A 24832-nucleotide genomic window follows, 5' to 3' on the forward strand; every position below is an offset into this window, starting at 1 on the left:
TCTTCCTGGGATCATTTCCCACTGTCCCTGAGTTGTGCTGTAGCCTGACAGGAGTGAGATTTCTTCCTTCCAGCTTCTTTGAACTCTTCTATTCCCAGTTTCCACATTAGCTGCATATTATGCAAACACGCAAGCAATTTTTAGGTTATATATAACTTCATGTAATGGCTTGTAGGCTATTAGTCTGAAATTAATAAAGGCAAAGTTTGTAGAGTATAATATGTAGTATTTGTTAAACCATTCCTAAAAACTGAAAAAGCCTTTATAAGCTTTCAAGCTTGAAAACCTTTATGTTAGTTTCTTCAAGTTTAAGGTAATACATTTATTTGCTCTCTCTTTGAGAACAAATATTTTCTCCTTTATTCTATATCAAGTAGAAACTATAATTCCTTGCTGAGTCTTTCATAACTTTGCCTCTCTCTACTTACAGATTTCTGCTTTCTTTTGTCAGTCCCACCATTTTATCAGAAAAGCAGAGTAATTATCCAGAACTGATGCCCACACATGGAATATATCGGCATAGATCTAGTGGTATAATTATACTTCAGGAACTCTGCCTGTTCATTTTCATTTTGAAAGAGGCCCTTTGAGAAATGGAGGAAAAAAATGTCAAGGTTTGAACATGGTAGAGACTGTATAGAATATGAGTCAATGCAAAAAACAATGCTGTGATCTCCAATGTGCTTGTGCATATCTGGGCACTTAAATCCTTAATCTGAGGCTGTTCTGGAAAAACATAATGTACCTTCTTCACTCACTGAGTACATTATTGCACCGTCTCTTTCATAAATAATTTGTAAATAATGAAAAGAAAGCAAGTATTTGTATGTGGACACATGTGGAAAAAACAAAGTTCAATTAAAATTTATCAAACCATATTAGCAAAGCAGCTGACCTCTATTTACTGTGAAAGTCAGAAGCTGCTCTCTAAAGATGACTTAGATTGCAGTTCCTTGAGCAGTTCTCTCAGAGATGGTGTTTGAGTTAATGGTATGTTATGCATCTGTAGTTAATGAACTCTTAATAAATTGGTTCTTAAACTATATACATAAATAAGTGAAGGTTAATGATAGAAATACCACATACATGTTTGGCTAATATTCATTAGAGAGTTTGTAAAGGACTCTAGTACAAGAATGAATCATCAGTCTTTGTCAATTGTATTTGAAGCTTTTTAGTAATATAATTGGAAGTTTTCCTAAATTTAGGCCTTCCATAAATTTAGGCCATCCAATGGGCAGCTGTAAAGCTGTGTCACAAATCTGAATTCCTTTGCAGCAGCATTAATGAATTTTTGATAGATTTTCACTAGAATTGGTTCAGGCCTATATTTCATAAATTACCAGATAGCTATATAAATTTTTTAATACGATTACATGTGAAGTCTACTTTTTTAAGTTTACAAGTAATTATTCTGTTTTTTTCTTGAATCACCTCTTGTTGTAAGAGTTTATAATTTACCCAAATGTTTTCCTACGTCTTCTGAAATATTTGCTGAATGCCTCTAAGTTTAAACTCGTTTCTGACATTTGTCACAACACATCAATCTAATTTATACTGTTTGCAGAACTTGTAGTGTAAATTGCAAATTGTGTTTTATCTAATTTTTTTTTTACTTCATTCCTAAAGCAGTTGATAAATTTTTGCAAAATTAAAATTTACTTTCTAATTGTCACTAATATCTCTGAAAATTTCCTGCCGGATCTGTCAAAGATCTGGTTTTTAACAACACAGTCATGTGTGTCCTTGCATATCAGGTCCTGTTCATGTGAATGAAGCAGTTGCCCCCAGTGTTTATTTTTTTGTGTGCCACTGTAACCTTCTGTGTGTTATTTCTGTCCCCTCTGGCCAGGTTCCAAATGGTGTGGGTTTTTATCATGAACCGGATGAGCTCCCAGAGCAGCTCATCTGCCCAGCGCAGGCGAATGGCTCTAGGAATTGTCATTCTCCTCCTGGTTGATGTCATCTGGGTGGCCTCTTCAGAGCTCACTTCTGTGAGTATTGTTTCACAAACTTTAAGGGGAAATTAATGAGAAAAATGCAGCAGAATCATAATTATCAAACTTGGTGTTTCACCAGCCTGAATCCACTAAAAATTACAGATGAGTTCAATTCAGTGCCTGTTTCTTTTGAGACAGAAGATGTTACTGATGACTTTAAAATGAAACAGCATAAACTTATCACTGTGTACTGTAATCAGGGAGTTCATTTTGTTATTGCTATATTGATTAAAATAATGCCCATATAGTTCCCAAAAATTAGTAAATGAGCTGTAACATGGCAGGTTGATTGATGTGCTGAATTGCAGTTCAGAACATCCAGAAATTCAGGATGAAAGGACTCAAGTCATGGAGTTTAAACCCTGTAATTTCATCTAGCTCATATATTAACCATATTCAAACTATTGTGGTATTTATTTCATGTTAAGTTTTACGACTTAAACCAGAGCTTTAGCAATGGAAATTGAGTTTTTAATAAACTCCTAAATTAATTTCTCTGAACTGTCATTATGTTCTATATCAGTTTTGAAACTAAGCATATACAAATGTCTGTCCTTATCATGTGATATTAATAATTTTTTTTTTAATGAGCTGGTGGAGTCACTTTTGATACTGAAATGTTATTTAGCCAAAGTAATCTTCTCTAATTTATGGTTAATATATTATTGCTTATAAAAGTCATCTTCAATTTAGAAAATATTTGTATGTAAATGTATTTTCAGTGCTATTTGAGTAGCATATAAATGTGTTGCTTGGTGAGATACAAGTGGTTTTCCTTCTGTGGAATTGTTTCTTACAAAAAGTCCCTTTTTGTTGGCATTGGAGGTAGTTTGGGAGAGAGTTCCCCCAGAACAGGTAGGGCCACTTGATTCCTTTGGTTATCCATGCCAATACTCACAGCTCTGGTATTTTGGGAACCAGGCTGTTCTGGACTGTATATTTACACTTGATCATTCATTTTGTGAACTCTTAGCTAGTTGGTAATTTTGGATACTGCAATTATTTTCTTTCCACAGTATGTTTTTACAAGGTACAACAAACCCTTTTTCAGTACATTTGCAAAAACATCCATGTTTGTTCTGTACCTCCTGGGATTTATTGTTTGGAAGCCATGGAGGCAACAGTGCACTCGTGGGTTTCGTGGAAGGCATGCAGCTTTTGTAAGTATTACAGCTCTGTAGATGTTGTGATATTTGTCTAAGCTTGTACAGAAAAAAACCCCTTAAAATAGAGACTAGAGAAGAGCAAAGGTTACATATTTGAGGTATAAGCTGAATCATGCCACAGGAAGACATGGCAGCTGTAACAGTTGTCATGTGGAAGGGTGAGAGGCAAGAAAAAGCAATGTGAGATGTGTCAGGAGTTGTAAGAAATGCTCTGCTGGGCCAGGCCATTGCTCCCTGCAGCCTGGATTTGTATCCTGGGCAATTGCAGAGGATAATTCCTCTTAACAAGAGCTTATGAAACTCCCTGCTGGCTCTTGGTTCCCTTTGACTCCCCCAACATCTGCAACCAATGGAATCAGAACTTTGTAGCTGATTTTTAGCACTGACTCTTTGTCTCTGGCACAGCTATGAACTGTTTGCTGACTGTTTTGAGGGGTTTAAAGTTACATTTAGTAAGGGTGGTAGAATTACATGGTTGTTGTTATTGTTGTTAATATTATACCTTTTATGCATGAGTGACCTTCTGATGCTCATTCCAGAATTAGGCATAGTTTGTGCTAGAACCTAAAATTGTGTTATGTGACAGAAGTAGGGGTTTTTTTTCCAAGAGATGCTGGGAAGAGCAGTTGTTCTGTGCCAGTGTTTCAAGATGCTGAACAGCAGCACTCAGGAAGCAGGAAGGCATTTGGTTTGACACTAATCTCACATAAAACCCAGAAAATGTGATCCAAGAACATGCTGTTAATCAACATGTCTTTATAGAAAATAGGTTGTGTGAAAGAAAGTGACTTGAAATTTTCTTGATATGTTAGACTTCACTGATAGTGACAGTTGCAGGCATAACATTTAAAGTATGATTTTTTTTAAGAAAAGACAAAGCACAAAGGACAACTGAAAAAATATTTTAAAAAAAATCTTGAGTTAAACACATACAGCATTTAAAGTTGGCTGATATCTTGATACAATTTTTGCTAGATCAGCCTTTAATACCAAGTGTTTGTATGTAATATGGCATGTGTTAGACTTGATTTTGTTCAGAATCTTCATAAGCTAATTTGGGAATAAACAGAACTTAGTTTCTTTGCTGACAGTAATGAAATACAAACTGGAAAGCAATGACTAAGAGTGCCCAGTGTGTCACATGTAGTGTGTGGCACTCATGACACTGCTATTGGAATCCCATTATTTTTCCTTTTCAAAAGAGCAGTGCAGACAGGACTGTAATGTGTTATTAGAAAATTTATTTCCCTTCAAGGGGTGTAGTTAAATATTCAACTCTGTAATTATTTCAAGTCCCTTTAAAGTGTCTTCTGTTTATTAGTCTGGACAACACATCCATTTATATGTTTTTATTTCAATGATTGCTTGGAGAAACACTCACACCTTACTTTTAAGTTCTCTTCCACATTAAAAGCTTTGTTTAATAATTTTGCTACCATCATGGTAGAACAGCAAGCTGCAGCTCAGGGAGTATGGGTTTGGTAAGGTGCAGAAAGGAGGAGGGAAAGGAACTTTGCCTCAATAAAATGAAGAAAGAAGCATCTTGTTGTTAATAGATGCACAATCATTTAGTGGGCATTGTGTCCCTAGGACTGAATTTTGCAGGATTTCTGTATCTAAGAGCCTCATACCTGGGTAGTTTAACTCAGTGGGGTCCAAGAGGTACAGGGAAGTACTGAAGTTATTACTGAACTTGTAAGCCCTCTTGGTATTGGGGAGGAGGGCTGAGAGGAGACAGGGAATTGTGACAGAATGATGGAAAAAGTCATAAAAAACTTTACTCTTCAAAAATTACAGTTACTAATGACTTTGCCTTGGTAGTTTATTACATGAAGATTTCTGTAATTAGTTTGCAGATGCTGAAGGTTATTTTGCTGCTTGTACAACAGATACCACTGTGAACAGTTCTCTGGTAAGTGCCTTAATTTATGAAGGTGAATGCTTTACAATAACATGGCACAGCTATCTTGACTTACTCTTTATAAAATATGGCAGTTTTAAGTGTAATAGGTTTTGTCAAAGGGGATTGGTAACTTATATGCTTATATGTTACTAATAAGTGCTGCAAATAATGGTATTGCTTACTATAAGAAATACGGGTTCTCAGCTCAATAAAGCACTTAATTGAATACTTCTCTAGTAGTTTGTCAAAGAAATATAATCTTCTACAGAGAAAACCTTTACAGATTCAGCTCAGTACCATCTCTGTAATAGAGTGGAGGAAGCAATGGAGTATTGCAAATTGCTGTATGGATATTTTATACAGAATTACTTGAAGAGACATTTTTTTCAGATGTATTCTTCATTTTATTTTTTGGGGATTTTGAACTTTATCTATCTCTACTTAAGAATAAAATCTTCGCCTTCTCAATTCATTAAGATAATGTGACTCTAGAAAATTGGGCAATTTTGCATTAATTTAAACATCCACCAAAATTTTTATTCTAAGCAAGCCTAATGAAAATCCAGCTACCAGATCTTTTTAATGACTTTACTTTTACAGTTTATCAATTTAATCTAAACAAGTAGCTTAAAACTTGTCTTGTAAGCAGAAGTTTTAATTGCTTGAAATACTTTTAAGCGCCTAATGTATTGTAGGTATTTCCCAAACTTTTTTGATGTTTAGGTCTAGGGTAGAAAATAGGGACTTTTAGGGTCATGGGAAGAAAATGAGTACTTGAATTTTTGTATGTACAATCTGTATTTCATGTTTTTAGTTTACAATTTGGACAGAAGCTATAGCTAATGAAATATCTGTAATATTGATGACTCATTTGTAATTTTAATCAGTAGGCTGGCCATAATTTTTGTGTTCATGAGGATACACACAAAAGAGCACAGTTCTCTTTCAGTACTGTGTTTTACCAATATGTGTAACATACAGTATATTGTATACATGAATTTTGACTAGTCTATCCACTGTGTGCAAACCTGTTTTAAGTCTGATTCTCCTGCTATTAACTTTTTCTTTATTTAGTTTTCTAATTTGCTAAATAATTTCTGGTAATAATTGAAATATCCTGCTTAACTGTATTTTTACTTGTACTGATTCATTGCAGAGTGAACCTTTATATGTTCCTGTAAAGTTTCATGATTTGCCAACTGAAAAAAATGGCAGTAATAGTGATGCTGAGAAAAGTGAGTAAAGACTTTGTTAGTTCTTTGGTGAAGGAGTTACTTTTCCCTTCGTTTATTATAACTTCTGTCATGTTGCAGGATGTGCTTCCCCTTCCTCCCCTACTTTTTTTTTTCCTTTTTTCTCCTTTCTGAAATCTCTTATTGCATGAATTGCAGTCTCATAAATTTACTTTCAGGTAGAGAAAACATAGGCCTGTCGTTCAGTTTACCTTTCTTGGTCACTACAGATGCAGCCTATGTTTATCTCAAGGGACCAACTGGGTTCAGTACTTGTGATTCTTTCCTTCTGGCCTTGTAAGACCAGCAGCAGTGAGTCAGCCTCTGGAAAAACAAGCTATTGTCCTTTTTAGAGCAGGAGCAAAGCAGTCAAAGTAAGAATTTTAACAGTCTATGTGCATTCTGGTTTTATTTAAGCCTCCCTACCTTGTGATAGTACCTGAAACAGGCCTGACTGTCCCAGACACTTGTGGGAAGGTTGGCTTCAGAACATCCAGTCAGCCAGTCCTCAGCAAAAGAGTTCCTGCTTGTCAAAGGGAAGCTCTCTTAATTTCTCCATGGCACACTTTGGTAGGCTCTGCTTCCTGTGGCAACATGCACCAATCACTTTAAAACTGCTCCAGCTGCAGCTTTCCCTTTACTTTTTTTAGAAAATTAGGATTATTTCACATTGATTTAAGCTAATATTTGTCTGTAGTGTTTAGTGTAATGTCTTCTTTATGGAGGAAGCTAATGGTAGTAAAATAAGCTTCTAAATAAAACCTGACCCTAGTTTGCAAGATTAGTTAGAGAGTGGATTTGAAAAGGGCAAAGTGACTTTATGGTCCCTGCAAAGCTTTGAGGGCTGTTGGACTTTAATCTTGTAAATGAAACATTGTCCTTGCAGTTAGGTATAATTGTGTGCAGGTGTTGGCTGTTTGGCTCTTAGACAATTAAAGAAAATCATATATATATATATATAATGTTTTTTAAGATGGAATAATTCCTGTCTAAAAAATGTGTTGTTACCTTTTGTTGATGTTTTTGACAGGAAGCAGGGGTGGTGCTTTTCAGTGAGGTTTTTGTGGGTGGACAACTTACTGGTTGAAAACAGTAATTAATTGTACTTTGTCTTATTAGTGGCCTCCTGAATAGCAAAATATTAGTTTAATAAATCATGATGGCATGTCTTCTAATTGGACAAGAACCTGTTATTTGTGCAATATTGTAATCAATGATGTGTTACAATATCATCATTTTATTTGCGTATTGTGTTGGCTCAAAAAGTTTAATAATAATATGAATATTTTTCTTTTTTTAAATTTTTTTTTCTGTTTTTTCTGCCTCTCAAGCCCCCAAGAAGCCTCGTGTGAGGTTCAGCAACATCATGGAGATCCGGCAGCTGCCATCGAGCCATGCTTTGGAGGCAAAGCTGTCCCGCATGTCCTACCCAACAGTGAAGGAGCAGGAATCCATCCTAAAAACTGTGGGAAAGCTCACTGCAAGCCAAGTAGCAAAAATCAGCTTTTTCTTTTGCTTCGTGGTATGTGCCCCATTCTTTCAGAAAACTTTAGTGAAGATGCATTTAAAACTTGTAAACTTGAAATTATAATAATAGTGAGTGAGTATTGCGATGACTTGCATTCTTTAAACTTTATTTTATAAATGTGCTGTAAGAAGTAAAATTTTCCTTATGCAAGCTTTAATTATGGATCTGCTGGTAGTTTGCAAGATTAGAGAGTGGATTTCAGCTGTTGCTGCATCCTGCCTCAGTTTTGGAAGGAGGGAGAGATTCCAGTGGCAGGATTTTTGAGACAGAAAAATGTAGAGGGCAGATCAGTGATGCCTTGTCTAGAAACACCTTCACTGCTACTGCCAAATGGATTCTATGTAGTGTGGACTCATCATGGCTTTTCCTCAGGAAGTAGAGCTATTTAAGCATTATTGTTATTATTATTATCATCATCAACAATAATAATTTCAGTGATGCATGTACCAGAAAATTGTGGTGTAATTTTTTCATTTTTTCTGGGGTAGTGTCCTCATGTCCAAAACAAATCCTGTCTATTGTGTTCGTGGACGCTTCTGGCATGTACATGTATTTCTTCTTGGACTTTATGAATATTTCTACATAAGACTAGAGAGTGGTTACTTCCTTTAGAATATATCTGAGATCTTACTAGTGAGATCTCAATCAAGAAGTGATAAAACATCTGCCATTTTATTCCTTTATGGAGGAATTAAGAAATATTTTTAGACATTGAATGTAAGAGATGCTTGTTTTTAGCAGTGGAGTTGTGTGCTGGTTTTTAATCACTCTGAAAGAACCTCATTAGGCTGACTAATGTCACATGCATTACTGAAATTTCTTTGCAGCCCTTGTGCAGTTATCATCTTGAAGCACTCCAAAACAAGTTAAAAGTACCTTTAGTTACTTCAGACTAGCTATTATAATGTCATTTTAATTCTTTTTAAGTTCTGAAGTATGGTATTTTGTTATTAAACATGTACTTGAATGTGGTTGGTTTGATCCAGTTCTTAGTTTGCTACTGTATTTTAATGTGCCTTCCACTTTAACAAAAGTTAGAAGTCTCTTTAAGCTAAAAATCTAGTTCTGATTTTATTTTTTAAATAAAAAATAAAGTGGAGTGTTTTATTTAAAGTAGGATTTTATTGCACTGAGAAACTTAAACTCTGTTGCTGCTACCCATATAATAAGAAGATTATTTTTCTTTTTCCCCAGTGGTTCTTGGCAAATTTCTCATACCAAGAAGCTCTGTCAGATACCCAAGTTGCCATAGTTAATATCTTGTCATCAACCTCTGGTAAGTTTTATTTACACCACCAGATGTGCACTACAACACTGTTTATAACATAGAAATCTCATTCCAATGGGTTTGTGTAACATTTTTACCTGTGGATTTGACCTAAAGGCATTGAATATGTGTGTTTAGAAAATTCATTTTGTATTTGCAGAGGTTTTTTAGAATACCTTCTAAAATTATATATTATAATATTTCCCCTGCTTTTTGTATGTGTACTTCTGCAGCTCCCTGTCTATATTAAAGAAATGTATTTAGAGTATAATAGCTTTGAAGCTGTGTAGTTTTCTGAGCAAACTACTGGCAAAACTTGGTTGTATAAACTCCTCTGAATTTCTCTTGCAGGCCTTTTTACATTAATTTTAGCTGCAGTCTTTCCCAGCAACAGTGGAGATCGGTTTACCCTGTCCAAATTATTGGCTGTTATTTTAAGGTAAGATAATGGGAGGAAACATTGGGTCCAAAACTCCCTGGTACAGTGAGAGGACAACTGTACCAACTCTGCCTGTGCTATCTGTGATAACAAATGATACCCATCACTTCTTAAAAATCCTTGTTTCACTGATGAATTGAGCAACTGAATTAAGGATTCTTAAATGCTTCACATCATGAACCATTTCCAAATCTCATTCTCCTGTAGGAAATTAGATTAATTTCTGTTGGAAATAGATGAACCTATTTTCTTGTTGTTTATTTGTGGTTTGTTTTATTTATGTGTAATGGTAAAAAAGTTTGACACTCAGTGTTTTCAGCCTGTTTCATTAAATGCCTTGTGCATTATTCTGGGAATTTAAAAGTGAGGTTGGTTGGTTTTAACTTGGGATCATGCCTTAGCAGCTGAGACCTTCTTTTGACATACCAGAAGTGGGTTTTGGTTAACTAAAAATGCCTAAAGATAGGACTGTATATTTGTTTTTCTCTTTCTTTTATCTGTTTTTGTAAAGAAATTCCTGAGTTCAAGCAACATTTTGCATTTCTTCTTTTTTTTGCTAGCATTGGTGGTGTGGTACTTGTTAACCTTTCTGGATCTGAAAAATCTGCTGGAAAAGATACAATAGGTATTTACTTTTGGGTTTTAATCCTGGAATGTGCAGTGATCAGTACCATCTTCTCACAGTACTAAGTAGTCATATAGCAAGCTCTAGATCTTTTATTCATGTAACATTTCACAATCTGGCTTTTTAGTTTGAAGTTCTAAAACTTAATTTATAATAATTTTCCACCCTATGTGTATATTGGGAAAGTTTTTATATTTTAGAGCTTTCTCCATTTTCCCATGTTTTTCATTTAGTAATGGATTCTAATCAACAGGAGTTTAGGGTTGATCCTACTGTGCATAACATGTTTGGCATATCTCAAGGGAGTATTTTTTCCATTTTTCCAGGTTCCATTTGGTCTCTTGTAGGAGCAATGCTCTATGCTGTCTACATAGTCATGATAAAAAGGAAAGTGGATAGAGAAGATAAACTTGACATACCAATGTTCTTTGGTAAGACTAAAAGTAACTGTTGAAAGCTTTAATTCAATGTGTGATTAAATTATCTGCTTTCAGGCACTGCACTGTGTCTGAGTGATAAAGAGACTTAGAAAAATCAAGGAAGTAGAGAAAGCCTCTTATTCCCATGGTTATGACTCCTTTAGAGGCTGGTTGTGTGAATTGTTTCTTGTTTAGAGCCTTAACAAGGAGAGGAACTTCGTGTAGTTGTGCAGACAGCCCCACTGACTTAATGAGATTTCTTCATTTTTATTTTCTTTTCAATTTCAAACCTGTAAATATCTGATGCAAATTTAGTTTGTGAATTTCAGGTTGAGTTTCTTACATTTGTTTCCTTTGAAACATTTCAAATTTTGCTTCTTGGCTGCTTTTTATATGCATATTGTCAAAAAAGCTGATTTTAGCTGAGATTTTGGTTATGTTGAAGAAAATTTATTATGATTTACTTAATACTGTTTTTATATCCAGGTTTTGTAGGACTGTTTAATCTGTTGCTGCTGTGGCCAGGGTTCTTCCTGCTTCACTATACTGGGTTTGAAGCATTTGAGTTTCCCAGTAAACTGATATGGATGTGCATTGTCATAAATGGCCTTATTGGAACAGTTTTGTCAGAGTTCCTCTGGCTGTGGTATGTACTCCATACATTGAGTATATTTCACATGAATTATCTTTCTTATGTTGAGATGTAAAATTGCCTAGGCTGGGCTTTGTGCCCTTTTCTTTTTCCTGTTTTTCCTGTCCACATGTGCTGTTTCACCATTGTGTCACAATGTCCTGTTAAGACAACAGCTAATTTTAAAGAGTAGCTGATGTGTGCTTGTAGTAATTGAAATGCTGTGTGCTTAACTTATTCCAGAATTAACATTTGAGACAAAGAGGCTTTGTGCTACAGAGTCACAGTAGCAGAAGTAGAGTGTGGATTCTGTTGTAACAGTTCTGTGGCAATACTGCAACAAAAGATCAAGATGGAGTTCCACAAAAACATTTTGGTTTTCTAAGTGGGTGTGGATTTTTGGTTTTTCTTTCAAGTTTAAAGTTATGTATGAATTTTAATGACTTTTGTTTCTTGGCAAATCTTTACAGCAGTCCTAGTTATAAATGCATTGTAGCCTATGTTCCTTTGCAATTGAACTGGTTTGTTGGTAGAATATTTTTGTGATGTTAATGCCATCCTGGAAGATTAAACTGCAGCTCAGTATCAGTGTCAGGTTAAGTGTAATTTTAATGTAGGCAAAATAACAAACACATTACCTTGAACATTGTCTCTCCAAAATCAAGTACTAGCATAGGGTTAAGTACATGGGTGTGCACAGACTTTTTGCATACATGATATTTGTTTAATTACTCAGAAATTACTCAATTTAAGAGCTAGTTTTACTTCCAGTTCCTTGTTCCTAGAGTTTTGGACTGGGACTAATTACAGAGTTTGTGCTGATATCATTCTTTACCAGTCCAGTGTGCCACTAGTATAGTCTTCTTTAAATTTTTAGAAGTAAATAATGTAATTTAACCTACTTGTTTACTCCACCCAAGCACATATTACCAACTACATAATCTAGGGATAGATGTGACTCTGTTAGTTGTTTTTTTTTTTAACTTGCTGATAAATTATTGCCTTCTGTATCATTCATGCATTTACAGTTTTCTGTTGGTTGTAATTCAGAAGCAGTCTCTCATGCTCTAGAGAATCAGGGTATGGAATCAAAATGCAGATTTTTCTAGATGAAGTTAGTACATGTGAAATAGGGAAATTTCCATCATCTCAAAAGATTGGTATGGGAATTAAACCTCAGCCCAGAAGACATCCATTGCCTAGTTAAGAATTCTGTGCATTTTCACGGATTTATGATGGAGTGTGATGGTGTGAATTAATTTTTGATTATTAACAGTAACTAACAGTTCATCAAATGTCTTCCTGTTTGATGTATTACTTTGGTTGTCTTTTAACTTTTAAGATCTCATTATTATAATTATTATTTATTGTCATTAAATTGTATAATTGTTATGATTTTGTTGTCTTTTAGGGGCTGCTTTCTTACCTCATCACTGATAGGCACACTTGCCCTAAGCCTTACAATACCTCTGTCCATAATAGCTGACATGTGCATGCAAAAGGTAAGATACTACTAAATTTTGATCATTGTTTACAGAATTTCCTCTAATTAAATTCTTTTAGGCTTGTACTTGTTTATTTGTTACAAGAAAATAGTTGAGTTTTGCATTTGGAATGTTTGCAGCCAAAAAGAGGATTTGCTGTTCAGTGTTTTTGCAAGCAAAGTGTAAATTGTAATGAGTACCTTTAGACTTCTGAAACTTTGTGCACATAAAAATGAAGTAAAAAACCCCAAACACAACTTGTACATTGCTTTTACTTCATGTCAGTGTGGATTTTGGAAAATAAGTCAGAAAAATAAAAGAATAAATATAAGAAAAGTCAAAAAGAGTCAGACCCTGAATAAATACTTTTGTAATGAACATGTGATAAGCAGTATATTTTGTGTTAGTCTTACCTGCATATTCCAGCATGGAAATAGAGCAAACCCTGCAGTGGTTCCAACAATAATAAAACATTTGTTGGTAAGACAGTTGTGTTTGTGTTGCTCTTAAAGCATCCACAATGCACACTTGAGATATAAATTATGGGATGGTAAATAACTTGTGAGAACTGTAAAAGAAACAAGGAATAAAACATCTGTAGGCTCCTCCCCCCAAATTCACTCACATGAGGTCAGTACATGTGAGCTAATGCTGGCAGTAAAAAATAAGAATTTTATATGTGGTTTGTGTGTCAGTACACATTTTAGATATACACAGATGTGTGTGTATGTGCAAATACATTGGTAGAGGTGTATATTATAGTTACATATTTCAATATATGAAAATTTTAGGTTGTCTTATGAAGTGATTCATCTAAACTTTCTTCTGGCATGAACTGAAAAATGGACTATACTTTTCTAATTCCCAGTAAACAGCCTAATCTCTAGACTGTTTATTCTGAATAAACACAGAGTCCAGATCTTGTCCAATTAATTTATTCTTCATGTACTAATGCAACATGGAGGCATTTCAAATAGCAGAAACATCTCCCAAGCTCTGCTGGATGACTTTCAGCTGACATTGGTTACAAAAGGGCAAATTACCTTTTTAACTCATGTTGTGGGAAGTAATCCTTTCTGTCTTACATTTTAGAAAATAAATTACTAGTATTAGAAGCACAAGTGAGGGACCCTGATTAAAAAAGGCAAAGTGCTGCAGACTTTGAGGGTTTTTGGACAGGTGTATTTGTGCAAGTCTGTCTCTGTCATACAGACATCAGAATATCCTAAGCCAAGCCCTGTGCTCACTGAAGTCTCAGGTGTCCACATCTCAGGTAACCTGACAGAAATTTTAGCTGCCCTGCCTCTGGCCAGCCTTGTTTTTACTAAAAGAACCCTGCACAAGAATGCCACTGGCATGGGTAACAATCATGGAATCATAGAAGGTGCTGAGCTGGAAGGGAACCCATCAGGATCACCCAGTCCAGCTCCTGGCCCTGACAAGGACACCCCAAGAATCACACCATGTAGTGTAAAGATTAAAATATCAATACATGCAACCTTCATATTTCTGTCAAATGGGGTAGTAATTATACAATATTCATAATTACTAACTCTCTGGGTATTTATTTTTCTGTAATTTTCTAACATAAATCTGAATCTTAGGAAATTACAACCGGGTTTCTAATGACTGATTCCTTTTGGCAACTTACATGTTCTGAATTTCATTAGAAATCAGTTAGGAAACACAGGGCTTAACAATTGCAGCTGATGAGACCTTTGAGGAGGATCATCAGTGCCAGGTGCCAAAGCTGAATCTGTTCTCTCCAAAGTCTTCAGTTTTGGATCCTCTCTCCACACGGGGGGGCTGTGCCCTCGGTTCATGGCTCTGTCATCCCGAGAGGCAGGTCCCAGGCTCTTCTGCCCTTGTGCCCTGGGTTTGGAGTTAGAGAACCATGGAATGCTTTGGGTTGGAGTGGGCTTTATACATCATTGCTTTCCAACCCATGGAAGGTCTAGGAGACTTTCGCCTTGGCACCAGAAACACAACTAAAAACCTAAACCTGAGACTATTTGCAAATAGCAGTCTTCATTCAGCTCCCAGTGCAAACACAATGTTCCATTGTTAAGAATGGATCAGTGGGAACAGGTTATGCAATTCTCAGAAGAAGCAATAACTATGTACAATTACCATTAGAAATTGTACAAAATAACTCACACTGTTGAAAATAACTCAAACTGCATCTCAAACTTACAATAATAATCATTGCAAATATACAGCATGTCAATTCTTTTTTGAGCTATCTAGTGAATGATGTTTGTGTTTCAATTCCAGGTGCAGTTTTCCTGGTTATTTTTTGCAGGAGCAGTACCTGTATTTTTTTCATTTTTCATTGCAACTCTCTTGTGTCACTATAACAACTGGGATCCAGTGATGGTGGGGATCAGAAGAATTTTTGCCTTTATTTGTAGAAAACATCGAATTCAGAGGTAGGGCAGTCACAAACTATAATCCTGTTTCTTTAGCCTTTCCCATAATCCAATAATCCTATAAGCCACAATGCTCATGCTCTGTTTATTTTTACCTGATTTTATATACTCCTTATAATACTAATTTCTTAATAGCAGTAGTTGCCAATCCATTCATACAATTAACCTGTGTAATGCTCAGAAAATGGAAAGATGTGAAGTCTGCTTACCTTTTAAAAGAAGTTTCCTAGTGGTTGTCACAATTTTTCCCTTAATGCATCTGTAATAATTTCTCTACCCAGCACATGCAGTGAAAATTGTGCAAACTTGAGTACATTTGATAAATTTAAGGAGTCTTTGGATGAATTTAATGGCTGAAGTTCAAACATCTGCATACTTGGTGCCTATGTTGGCTTCATAAAAACCAATTTAATAATCCTGTGTGACTTGAAATAAATGTGTTTTTTTTTTAGAATGCCAGAAGAAAGTGAGCAGTGTGAAAGCCTCATCCCTATGCATAGTGTTTCACAGGATGGAGATGGCTGCTGTTCATAGACAAAAGGTAAACCTTTAATAAACCTCAAACAATGCACAGAAAGGTGAGGATTGGTTTTCATGGTGGCATTTCTGTTATGCAAGGACACATTTTTAAGGAGCGTGCAGTCAGTGTTGTTCTGGATTGATGGACAGAGTGTTAAACTGTATCTTTAAAGTTATTATTACTACTTGTTGCCAAGCATTATTCTCACAGTTCTTGGTCAATGGTTTTAAAATTTAGTTTTTTACTAAAGAGTATTACAAAGTTCATCCAAAACTGGATGTGAGTTAATATACCAGAAGAGCCATACAACTTCTTAGCATGGGTGATGTGTTTGGAAAACATCTGAAGTAATTAATTCACTCTTTAGTGCTGTTGGGATTTCAGTTTGGGCTGCTGCAGCCCATGAAAAGCATCAACCATTCAGGGAAGTTAAAGAGCACCAAACTTTATCATTACTGATCCAGAAAGTGGAAAGGAGCCCTTGTGTTTGTGGGTGACAAGAAATAAGTTGGGAAATTCCATTAAATATTAGACTAAATATTTCTCATTGTAAGCATAGGGAAAGTAGACTAGAATAGCTAAAGAGTTTGCAAAATATCCCACTTTTAAGAGGAGGTTGCACAAATCTTTAAAAGGAACATACATGATTTGTCAGTACTGGCCTGGAGCATTAAAGCATTAAAGTTTGGAGCCCTCCTAGCCCTGTGCTTCAGGGTTTTCAATAATGTGTGCAGAATTACATGAGAAGTATATTTTTATTTTCCAGCGTTTCTTAAATCTAATAATGAAATTAAAAATATCCTAACCAAAACAGTAATTGTGATGTCTTAAGACATGGAGTTATTTCCTTTGTTAGTAAGATGGAAACAAATATTTATGGTAATTTTTCTTTTGTAATCTTGAGTTATGTACCTCTGATAATTTTTTTCTTCTTCTTCGTAGTTTAAAAATGGAATGATGCCCAGCAAAGAGACAATCTTCTGGAAAAGTCCCTAAGGAATCATGTTTCAGTGCCTATTCTGAATTTGTAGTAAAAATAGAAGTTTCAGTTCTTTTGAAACTCTAAACTTTTTCTCTTTCTTGCTTTCACCTGATTTTATAAATGAACAGATTACTACATGCCTGTCACCGTGGGAGTCTTAGTCCATCTGAGCAACCAACCTGCCTTATGACACTTGAGCTGGTGACATTACTTGACAAAATCAAGAAAGCAAATGCTGTTAAGTGATTTCTTTCTTTTTTTAAGTCACAATTTTGTTAAATGCTGGACAATATTATTTTTAAAAGATACTTTAAAGTGAGTTATGTAAATAAGTTTGCAGGTCATCAAGTCTTACAGGCTTTCAGATGAAAAGCTAAATAGATATGTTACCTGTAGTAGGTACAGATTAAATTTTTTATGTTGTATAAACTATTTGCATATTAATAGATGAAAATAGAAAAATAATTTATTAAGTGCATTCCTGTAATTCCTGAGGCAGGATCTTTGTATGGTCCTGGAACACTACATTTACAATGTCTTAGGCCATTTTGTGTAGCCTTGTCATGGCAATGGGTGCTGATGTTTAAAAATCAAAAAAACTGCCCAATAATCAGGAATGCTTAAAATTTCAGTGAGTGGTTAAATATTTCTAATTACAATACATTTGAGTATACATTCTTATACATGGTTTAAAACAGACTGGTTCTGTAACCCATTCTCAGTCTCAGTTGTCTCTCAGACTTGGAAATTTTCAGGTGTAGCTGCCACACTGTGAAAGAGATCAAATTAATTGTGAAAGTTTTCAATCAGTGGGTCGGCACTACACTAATCTGCTAAGCAATATGAAGAGGAAAGGTGTTTGCATTGGTTTTTCTTTTCCCCCCAGCTGTATTAATAAATTTATTCTAAAACTGATAATTATCTTCCTTCCGCTACAGTGTTTAATCCTTTTGAATCCAGAGAAGCTATTATAATTATATTCAGGAATATTTGAAATTAATCAATGCTGGTTTTCAGCTCCTGGCCTATAAGACACTTAGATCAAAGTTAATTTTGGCTTTTGATGGACTTGAGTTTTTTTATAATGAATGTGAGATGGATTTTTTAGCCAGGAGTATTTTCTTCCACATAACAAGGTTATTAATAATGTAAGGTATTTCTACTGTCCCTCCACACAAATACAGAAGGATGACATAGCAGAAATGTCTTTTTGTGTTTTGGCACTCAGTAATGATCCTTCCAAAAGCAATTTTGGTGTTTTGGTAATAAAACTATTATTTAAGAGGTAATGCAGGAAAGCAACATGCTTAAGTTCTACATTTATAGAAGAATTCGAGCCAGCAGCTGGAATTTAATATAAGAAATGTGTGTAGAGTAGGAAGACAAAATGAACCTGGGGCTATTCTGTTCAAGTATTTAACCTTCATCAAGTTTTTCCTTCTTGTTTTTAATACTGGATTGCACTACAAACTTTGGTGATCTGAGGCATGTCTTTAAGATGAGATAGTAAGTCCTTCCTGGACCCTAAGTAAGAATTAAAAAATACCCAAAACCAACCACAACAAAATCACAAACCCAAAAGAGACAAGAAAGTCAATTAAATTTCACAGTTCAATTTCCCAACCCCACAAGTAGAGGGGTAAAAAATGCAGTATGTTGAACTAATTTTATTTTGGTCGAATTTTCAGGCATTTCTTGATCAGTGGGGTTTCCTTAGATCTTGGATTTGTCCTTCAAAATTATGACAAATTTAGAGGATGTTTACTTTAATATTTTTTCAAAAAGTATTGTTAATGCCTACTTACAATAAAAAAAGTCTATTTTCAGTTAATTAAATGTTTCAATGAGATGGTGCAGAATATTTGATACCAGGCATTAACTCCAAATTTGAATCAGCTGGGACTTGTGGCATCTGTGCATTAAGCCTGGGAAAACCAAATTTGCTTTCAGATGGGCAATGACAGTATTTGTAGCAAAATTTTCTGTGACTTTTTTGCAATTGGTCCTGCAAACAGAATTGGATCTGTAATGTCAAATATGCAGTTGCTATTTATATTTGCCCTTATGTTCATGGCTTCAAGTCAAAGATCATCATAGCCTCCATGTATATGACTGTTAATTTTCATTATTCATTAGTTTGAGAGGTTAAGAAAAGAAGTACTAAAAGAATATTCTTCTGTCTCTGACCCCAGGAATGATGAAGAACATTCAGTACATTCAAAGTCAGGGCTTTCCAAATGTTTTTCACAAAAATGTGTTATTTTTTTTTAATATGATATAAAATATTTTTATCTTCTGGCACTAGGTAGCTTAAGCTGTGTTTTTGCATTAAATTACAATTCTTTAAATAGTAGGAACAAAACAAACTGTCCTTGCTGAGAGGGTTTTTAAAGTGGTGCCCCTGTAGTTACAGGAAATGTGTTACACTTTTAATTACAGAAGCTATGATATACAACATTGTTCCTGCATTTAATAGAATGTGATGGAGTTTTTTCTACTAAACCTTGTGATTTTTAGTACAATGATATTTTATAAATATAAATGTCTGATTTGAAATGTAAATTGCATAGCTCTCTAATGGATGCTTGGTAAATGCACAAGAGATTTAGCTTTGATTCTCAGGTACCTCTGATGCAATGGAGACGTGCTGGGTTTTTCTTCCCTGTGACACAACTGGAATGTGAAGGAGCTCTCTCATGAATGACAATATACCCTCTGTTAGTAGGGTATACTGCCATTGCTCTTACTGTTTCACTTTGGGAATGGCTTCATTCTGACTTACTTCTTCTAGGAACCACATATGCTTTAGAAAAATAATGTTGATCATTTCTCTGATTGCCACCTGCTGGTTAAGGAACAGGGATTTCCCAGGCCTGCAAAATGGGGGATGAATAATGAATACTATGTCAAACAGTTGAACTCATTCCTGTAATCCTTTGAGACAACCAACAATTTCTTCTGTGTGTGCAATTGAGGTTTTGGGGCTCTTTGGTTTTTATATATGAAGGAAATTATGATAATTTGCCAAAAACTACAGAGCATGCCTTTGCTTTTAGGGTTTTGGTGAGGCTTGCGTAGTTTGATAAGGCAGTAAAGGATTTCAGTTTTTCTGGCCACGTTGTTTTGGGTTTCAGTCATACTGAAAATGTGTTCCCTACAAGAGGCTGCTGCAGATGTAGTGCTGGTTCAGCAAGGGATGGAAATGCCACCTGTGTAAGCAAGTCTGGGGCACATGAGTGCTCCTGAAGGCCCTGAGGCCTCACTCTTTGGCTTTCCCAGTCTTCACTGCATCCTGCTCCTTGGCTTTCCCAGTCTTCACTGCATCCTGCTCCTTGGCTTTCCCAGTCTTCACTGCATCCTGCTCCTTGGCTTTCCCAGTCTTCACTGCATCCTGCTCCTTGGCCTCTGGCCTCTGGGGGTGCCTGTAGTGGGTAGGGGCTGTAGGACAGGACTGGCCTGGCTGGCTGCAGGGACTGCACACAGACTCAGAAGCTGGAGGCTGAGCACAGCCTGGCTGTCCCTCTGGGTATTTGTGGAAATGGGGTGTTGAGCAGGGCTGGTGTTCAACCCTGCAGGGAACTGCAGCTGAATTTTGTGTCTATTCATGGCAGACCTCCTTGGAATGTACTAACAGAAACAGGTGGGCTTGCAAATTGCTTTTGTTGGTGTATGATGCTGTATTTTGTCATTCCTGCCACAATACTCCTGCCTAGGTACTGCTATTCACAGCTGTGATGGCTTTAAATAAGGTGGCAAAACAATTTCTTTGTAATTCTTGGTTCCATTTCTCTTAATGTTGAATGTTGTCTTTGTATTCCCTACTGAAGATCCTCCTGTCATAGGGAAATTATGTTACTGAGCTAAACTGAGCTCTCTGAGATGGGGAGAACCAGTTAAATTTTGGGGATAGGCTGAGTTTATAGACACACTTTGAATTTCATGTGCAAATAGACCTCAGAAAGGCAGAGTGTAAATGAAGTGAAGAACTGACATGCTCAAAAATCAAGAAACAAGCTGATGTTACTATCACAGTGTTGGTTATATGGCTAACTGTAGGATGGTACTTCGAATCAGTTTCCTTGGCATAAGTTTTGAGTTAGTTATCATTTCTGTTCTGGCTGTCACATGCAGCCTGTGATTTAACAGTTATAACTCCAGTAGCATTTATGTGATTCATAAACTGTTGTTATGCATTTTTCCCTGTCTAATCCACAATTTCATTAATGTTGTATTTTGTTTTACATGATCATTTCAGGGCATGATTTCTCAGGGAAATATGGATGATACCATATGTTGTGAGAGCCAATAACTAATTCCTGCTTTTAAAATCACTACAAACATTTCCAGGTTTCACTCAAACATTTCACATCATGTAACTTCCATGTTGAATTTCCTTAGGCTTATCAGGTAAATCATGATGAGAATGTTAAGAGCATTTAAAGATGTCAATAAAATTTACTCTGCCCAACACTTTGTTACTTTTTGGAGAAACATCCATTCTAAGGTGATGAAAGGTGTGTGATTTTCTACTTAATTGTCCTCTTTGCCATTGAAATGAATAGTTACTCTGCTGATTTTGAAGCTGCATTTCTGGCTTGGCAGTGACATTAACTTTCAGGGTTAGGCAGTGCTGTAATAATACATGATCTGATTCTGGGATAGATCAGTATAAATCTTTAACATAAATATATTAATTTATATAATTAAATTTTAAAAAGTCACATCACTTTGGGGGATTTTCTGTTTGTTTTTCCAGTAAAGTTACTTTGGCCAGAATGGGATCTGATCCAATGCCCACAAGAGTCATAGACAGCATTAATAAAGTAAAACTTTATTGAAAATAACTCTGCAGTCAGGTTGACCTTTATGCCTTTGCAGTATTTCTGTCTGCAGCATGTCTTTGGAGTGGTTTGCTTTAAGACCTCAGTAATATAAAGGAGGGATTTTAGTGCTGGTAAATGTGGTAAACACACTGCTGTTACAGTTCACAAAAGATATTTCCACATAGCCAGTATGCAGCTTAATTATTTAGAAGGTGAATTTGTCTTGTTAAGTGACTTTTGTTTAAAATCAGCAGCAGGAGAAATATTAACCCCTGCACTTTGCTGTACACTTCTTTTGTCCATAGTGAGAACATGTGATCATAGTCATCAGCCTTGAGCATCAGCTTCCTCTTGATGATTTCTGCTTTGACATTTCCATTTCCATGCCCTGTTGCATTCATTGCAAAGTGAATTTCCTCTCTAGGTAAAGCCAGTGTAATTGTATTTTGACTGCCCTAGTCCTCTGTGGTGTTAGAAATCTGACATAAAATATAAATCTGACATGTGATGTGACTACTTAGAGATCTGTGTTCTCACTCTTGTCATTACAGCTGGTGTTAGTAGGTAACCAGACTTTTTCTGGATATGCCTGTCATGATGTGGAATGCATCTGGAATTCCATCTGGCTTTCACTTTCTACTTTTAAAAAGCATAAAGGGCTTTTCTCTGAGGATTTTTGTAGAAAGCAGCTGTTTAGTTCCACAAGTTCAGAGTCCTTTAACTGCATCCCAGTTTATGAAGTTGGATCCAATATTTCCTTTCTTTTATTAATGAACTTCTTAAGGTTTTTTCAGGAAAGGTGCACAAATTTTCTTTATGTTCTCCAGAAGAAATAACTGGATACTGAAATGGCCTCAGAAATAAAAATTCAGGGATGTTTATTCTATAGTTCTTAACGTATGTTCCTGATTTTTTGGGCTCTTTTTTTTTTCCATTTTAAGAAACCCAACCAAATAAAACCAACCAAACCCCCATACTTATCAAGCTGAGGGGAATTAGCCATTTAGCACAGAACAAATTTTATTATATGCAAATGATTGTATTTTTATCAATTGTATCAGTCAATGTGTCATTGATGTGGCCAGTCCACAAGTCTTCCTTGTCTGAGTCACAGGTGATGCTTCTCTTCTGTCTAAATCTGACCTCTTGCATACCAATTAAGTTAGTGCCACTGCCAGAATGAGTAATTTCTAAAATATTTTAGAATCTGCTTTTTCCTCTAGGTAGGGTAACAGCAGGGGCTTTCCAACCAATGTCACTTTCCTATCGAAGAAGAAGGAAAAAACCCTAAAAAAATGTAAGAGAGAAATGTTAATTAAAAATCAAGAATATTAGTAGGAAAGTAGGAAGCATATGCTCTAAAATCATTGGGGTAATTTCTTGCATAGCCCAATTCCACATAGGCAGTAGTTTATTGGATTGATCTCTGGTTGGGTATTTTAAATAATCATTTCATATTGAAGCTGAAGGCTTAATTTAAGCCCTGTGATTATTTAAAAATCATCATGGAAAAAAATTATAATTGGAGACTTAGGAGGTACTTTTTGTTTGTGGTTTGGTTGTTTTGAAGTCCATCCAATGCAGCTACAAAGGAATGCTCTGTGAATTGGCACTCATGGGAGGCTGTTTACACAAGGCTACGTGGAAAGTACAGCCAGGTGTTGGAGTTGACATTACCTGCATGGAATTAGAGAAATGTACTAAGTGTGAGATACACTTCAGCATTGTAGAGCTGAGGGGACATTTGTAATGATTTAAAATTCATGTAAGGTCTCTTTGGAGTAGATACTAGTAAAACAAAATTGGTTTGGAAACCTTGAGTTCTGAAACCCCTGACACCTGAGTGCATTAAAAGATGCACAAAACCAGTTGTAGTTTGATGGTTGTTCTGGTGTTGCATTTTGGACTGACTTTCAGGGAATTCTCAGTTACACTTTTAAAGGGGAAGCTGCTTTAACTGAAGAGCTTTCACCTGAAGAAAACTTTTTTTTCCCCTCCCCTGAAGTCTGTAGTTTGCTGATAATTCAGATGTTCTGGGAGCACAGCAAATTCCAGATATCCAAGTATCCTCTATGAAACATCTTTATGCATCATCTTTTAACCATTTTCCTTAGTGAAAGCAGAACCTGAATTGCTGATGTGTATAGCATTTGCACTTGAAAACCTGATTTCAGAGTGTGTTAAACCTTGATCTATTTTTGATAAAAAAGAAATGTAGCATTTTAATCTAATTTCCATTTAATGGCAAGGATATTCACGCAGAGAAAAACATATATCAGGGTTTGATGCAGTGATTTTTAAGCCAAGAAAACAGCAGGATGGCAGTGGTAAATCTGAAATGGAGATGCATATCTCTTCAGAAAATCTGGTTTCCTCTGCCCTTTTTATACCAAATTGTGTCTCCATTATTCCAGGATAATGCAGCTGAAGCAAGAACCAGAGCTTTTACCCTTTGTTCTCTGAAAGTGAACACTGGCTTTTGCCTGGGGTGTCTTTGTCCTGTCACTTCATTTTCTGATGGGAGGTCAGTTAAATAAAAAAAAAATAGAATATGTATTTTTAATTAAAATCAGATTTAAGCTATTAATTATTTTGAAATTCTCTATATTAGTAGAGATCTAATGAATGGAAATTGAAGTCCTATATTGCAAATACTGATCAGTGCTTATATATTTTTAACAAACCAGTATATATATGAATATTTGGAACATGCATGAAGGTGGAAATTGGAAGATTGTTTTTATGTTTAAAGGGTTTATAAATTGAAATTCTTGATATCCAGTACCAAAACCCTATAAAAGGGCTAATGAAAAGAAAATGTAATGTGTTCTGATTAACAGCCTGTGTAATACAATCAATGGGTGTGATGTTTTTGTTCTGTATTATATTTATTATATGTAAGTAAACAATAAAGATTATAAATCTTATTTTCTTAACAGGAATTGGTATTTGGTTGGGGTTACTTGATGTGTTTGATACCATCAATTAAGAAAAAATGGTCACCAGGGCTGGGGTTAAAAGTGAGTGTTGGATGTCTGGTGTTACCTGGAGTCAGCCAGGATGTGGAAGGCTGTAATTTGTGTCAGCTTGGTGTGAGTGCAGGTTGTGGCTGGGGCAGGGTTGATTTTCCTCCCCATGGCTGTTTTGGGGCTGGTTTGGGGCTGTGCTGAGCACAGGGGGATAACGCAGAGATGTTTCTGCTGCTGCAGCTGCTGAGCGGGGCTCGCACAGGGCCGGGGCCTTGCTGCTTTTCCTGCTGCCACTCTGGGAGGAGTTTGGGGTGCACGGGAGGGGACACAGCCAGGATGGGGACCAGGGCTGGCCAGGGGACATTCCAGACCCTGGGACAGTACCTCCAGCGGGGAAGGAAGTGCCACTGCTGGG

General features: G+C 35.9%; 1 protein-coding gene across 3 annotated transcripts in view; it reads left to right on the forward strand.

Annotated features, from left to right (window-relative positions):
• The window catches only part of SLC35F5 (solute carrier family 35 member F5), a 30185-nt gene extending 5810 nt beyond the window's left edge, over positions 1-24375 (forward strand). For all 3 annotated transcript variants that reach the window (XM_059476529.1, XM_059476530.1, XM_059476531.1), the window contains 14 exons: positions 1853-1994; positions 3017-3160; positions 5016-5078; positions 6226-6304; positions 7633-7823; positions 9024-9105; positions 9448-9535; positions 10096-10160; positions 10487-10591; positions 11066-11225; positions 12622-12712; positions 14969-15123; positions 15576-15664; positions 16586-24375. In XM_059476529.1, the coding sequence (XP_059332512.1) occupies positions 1860-1994; positions 3017-3160; positions 5016-5078; positions 6226-6304; positions 7633-7823; positions 9024-9105; positions 9448-9535; positions 10096-10160; positions 10487-10591; positions 11066-11225; positions 12622-12712; positions 14969-15123; positions 15576-15657 (1440 nt within the window). In that variant the 5' untranslated portion in view covers positions 1853-1859 and the 3' untranslated portion in view covers positions 15658-15664; positions 16586-24375. The remainder of the gene's footprint in view (positions 1-1852; positions 1995-3016; positions 3161-5015; positions 5079-6225; positions 6305-7632; positions 7824-9023; positions 9106-9447; positions 9536-10095; positions 10161-10486; positions 10592-11065; positions 11226-12621; positions 12713-14968; positions 15124-15575; positions 15665-16585) is intronic.
• The last annotated feature ends 457 nt before the right edge of the window (positions 24376-24832 follow it).

This window comes from Ammospiza nelsoni, chromosome 7 (genome assembly GCF_027579445.1).
Source record: "Ammospiza nelsoni isolate bAmmNel1 chromosome 7, bAmmNel1.pri, whole genome shotgun sequence".
In the NCBI taxonomy this organism is placed as follows: Eukaryota; Metazoa; Chordata; class Aves; order Passeriformes; family Passerellidae; genus Ammospiza; species Ammospiza nelsoni.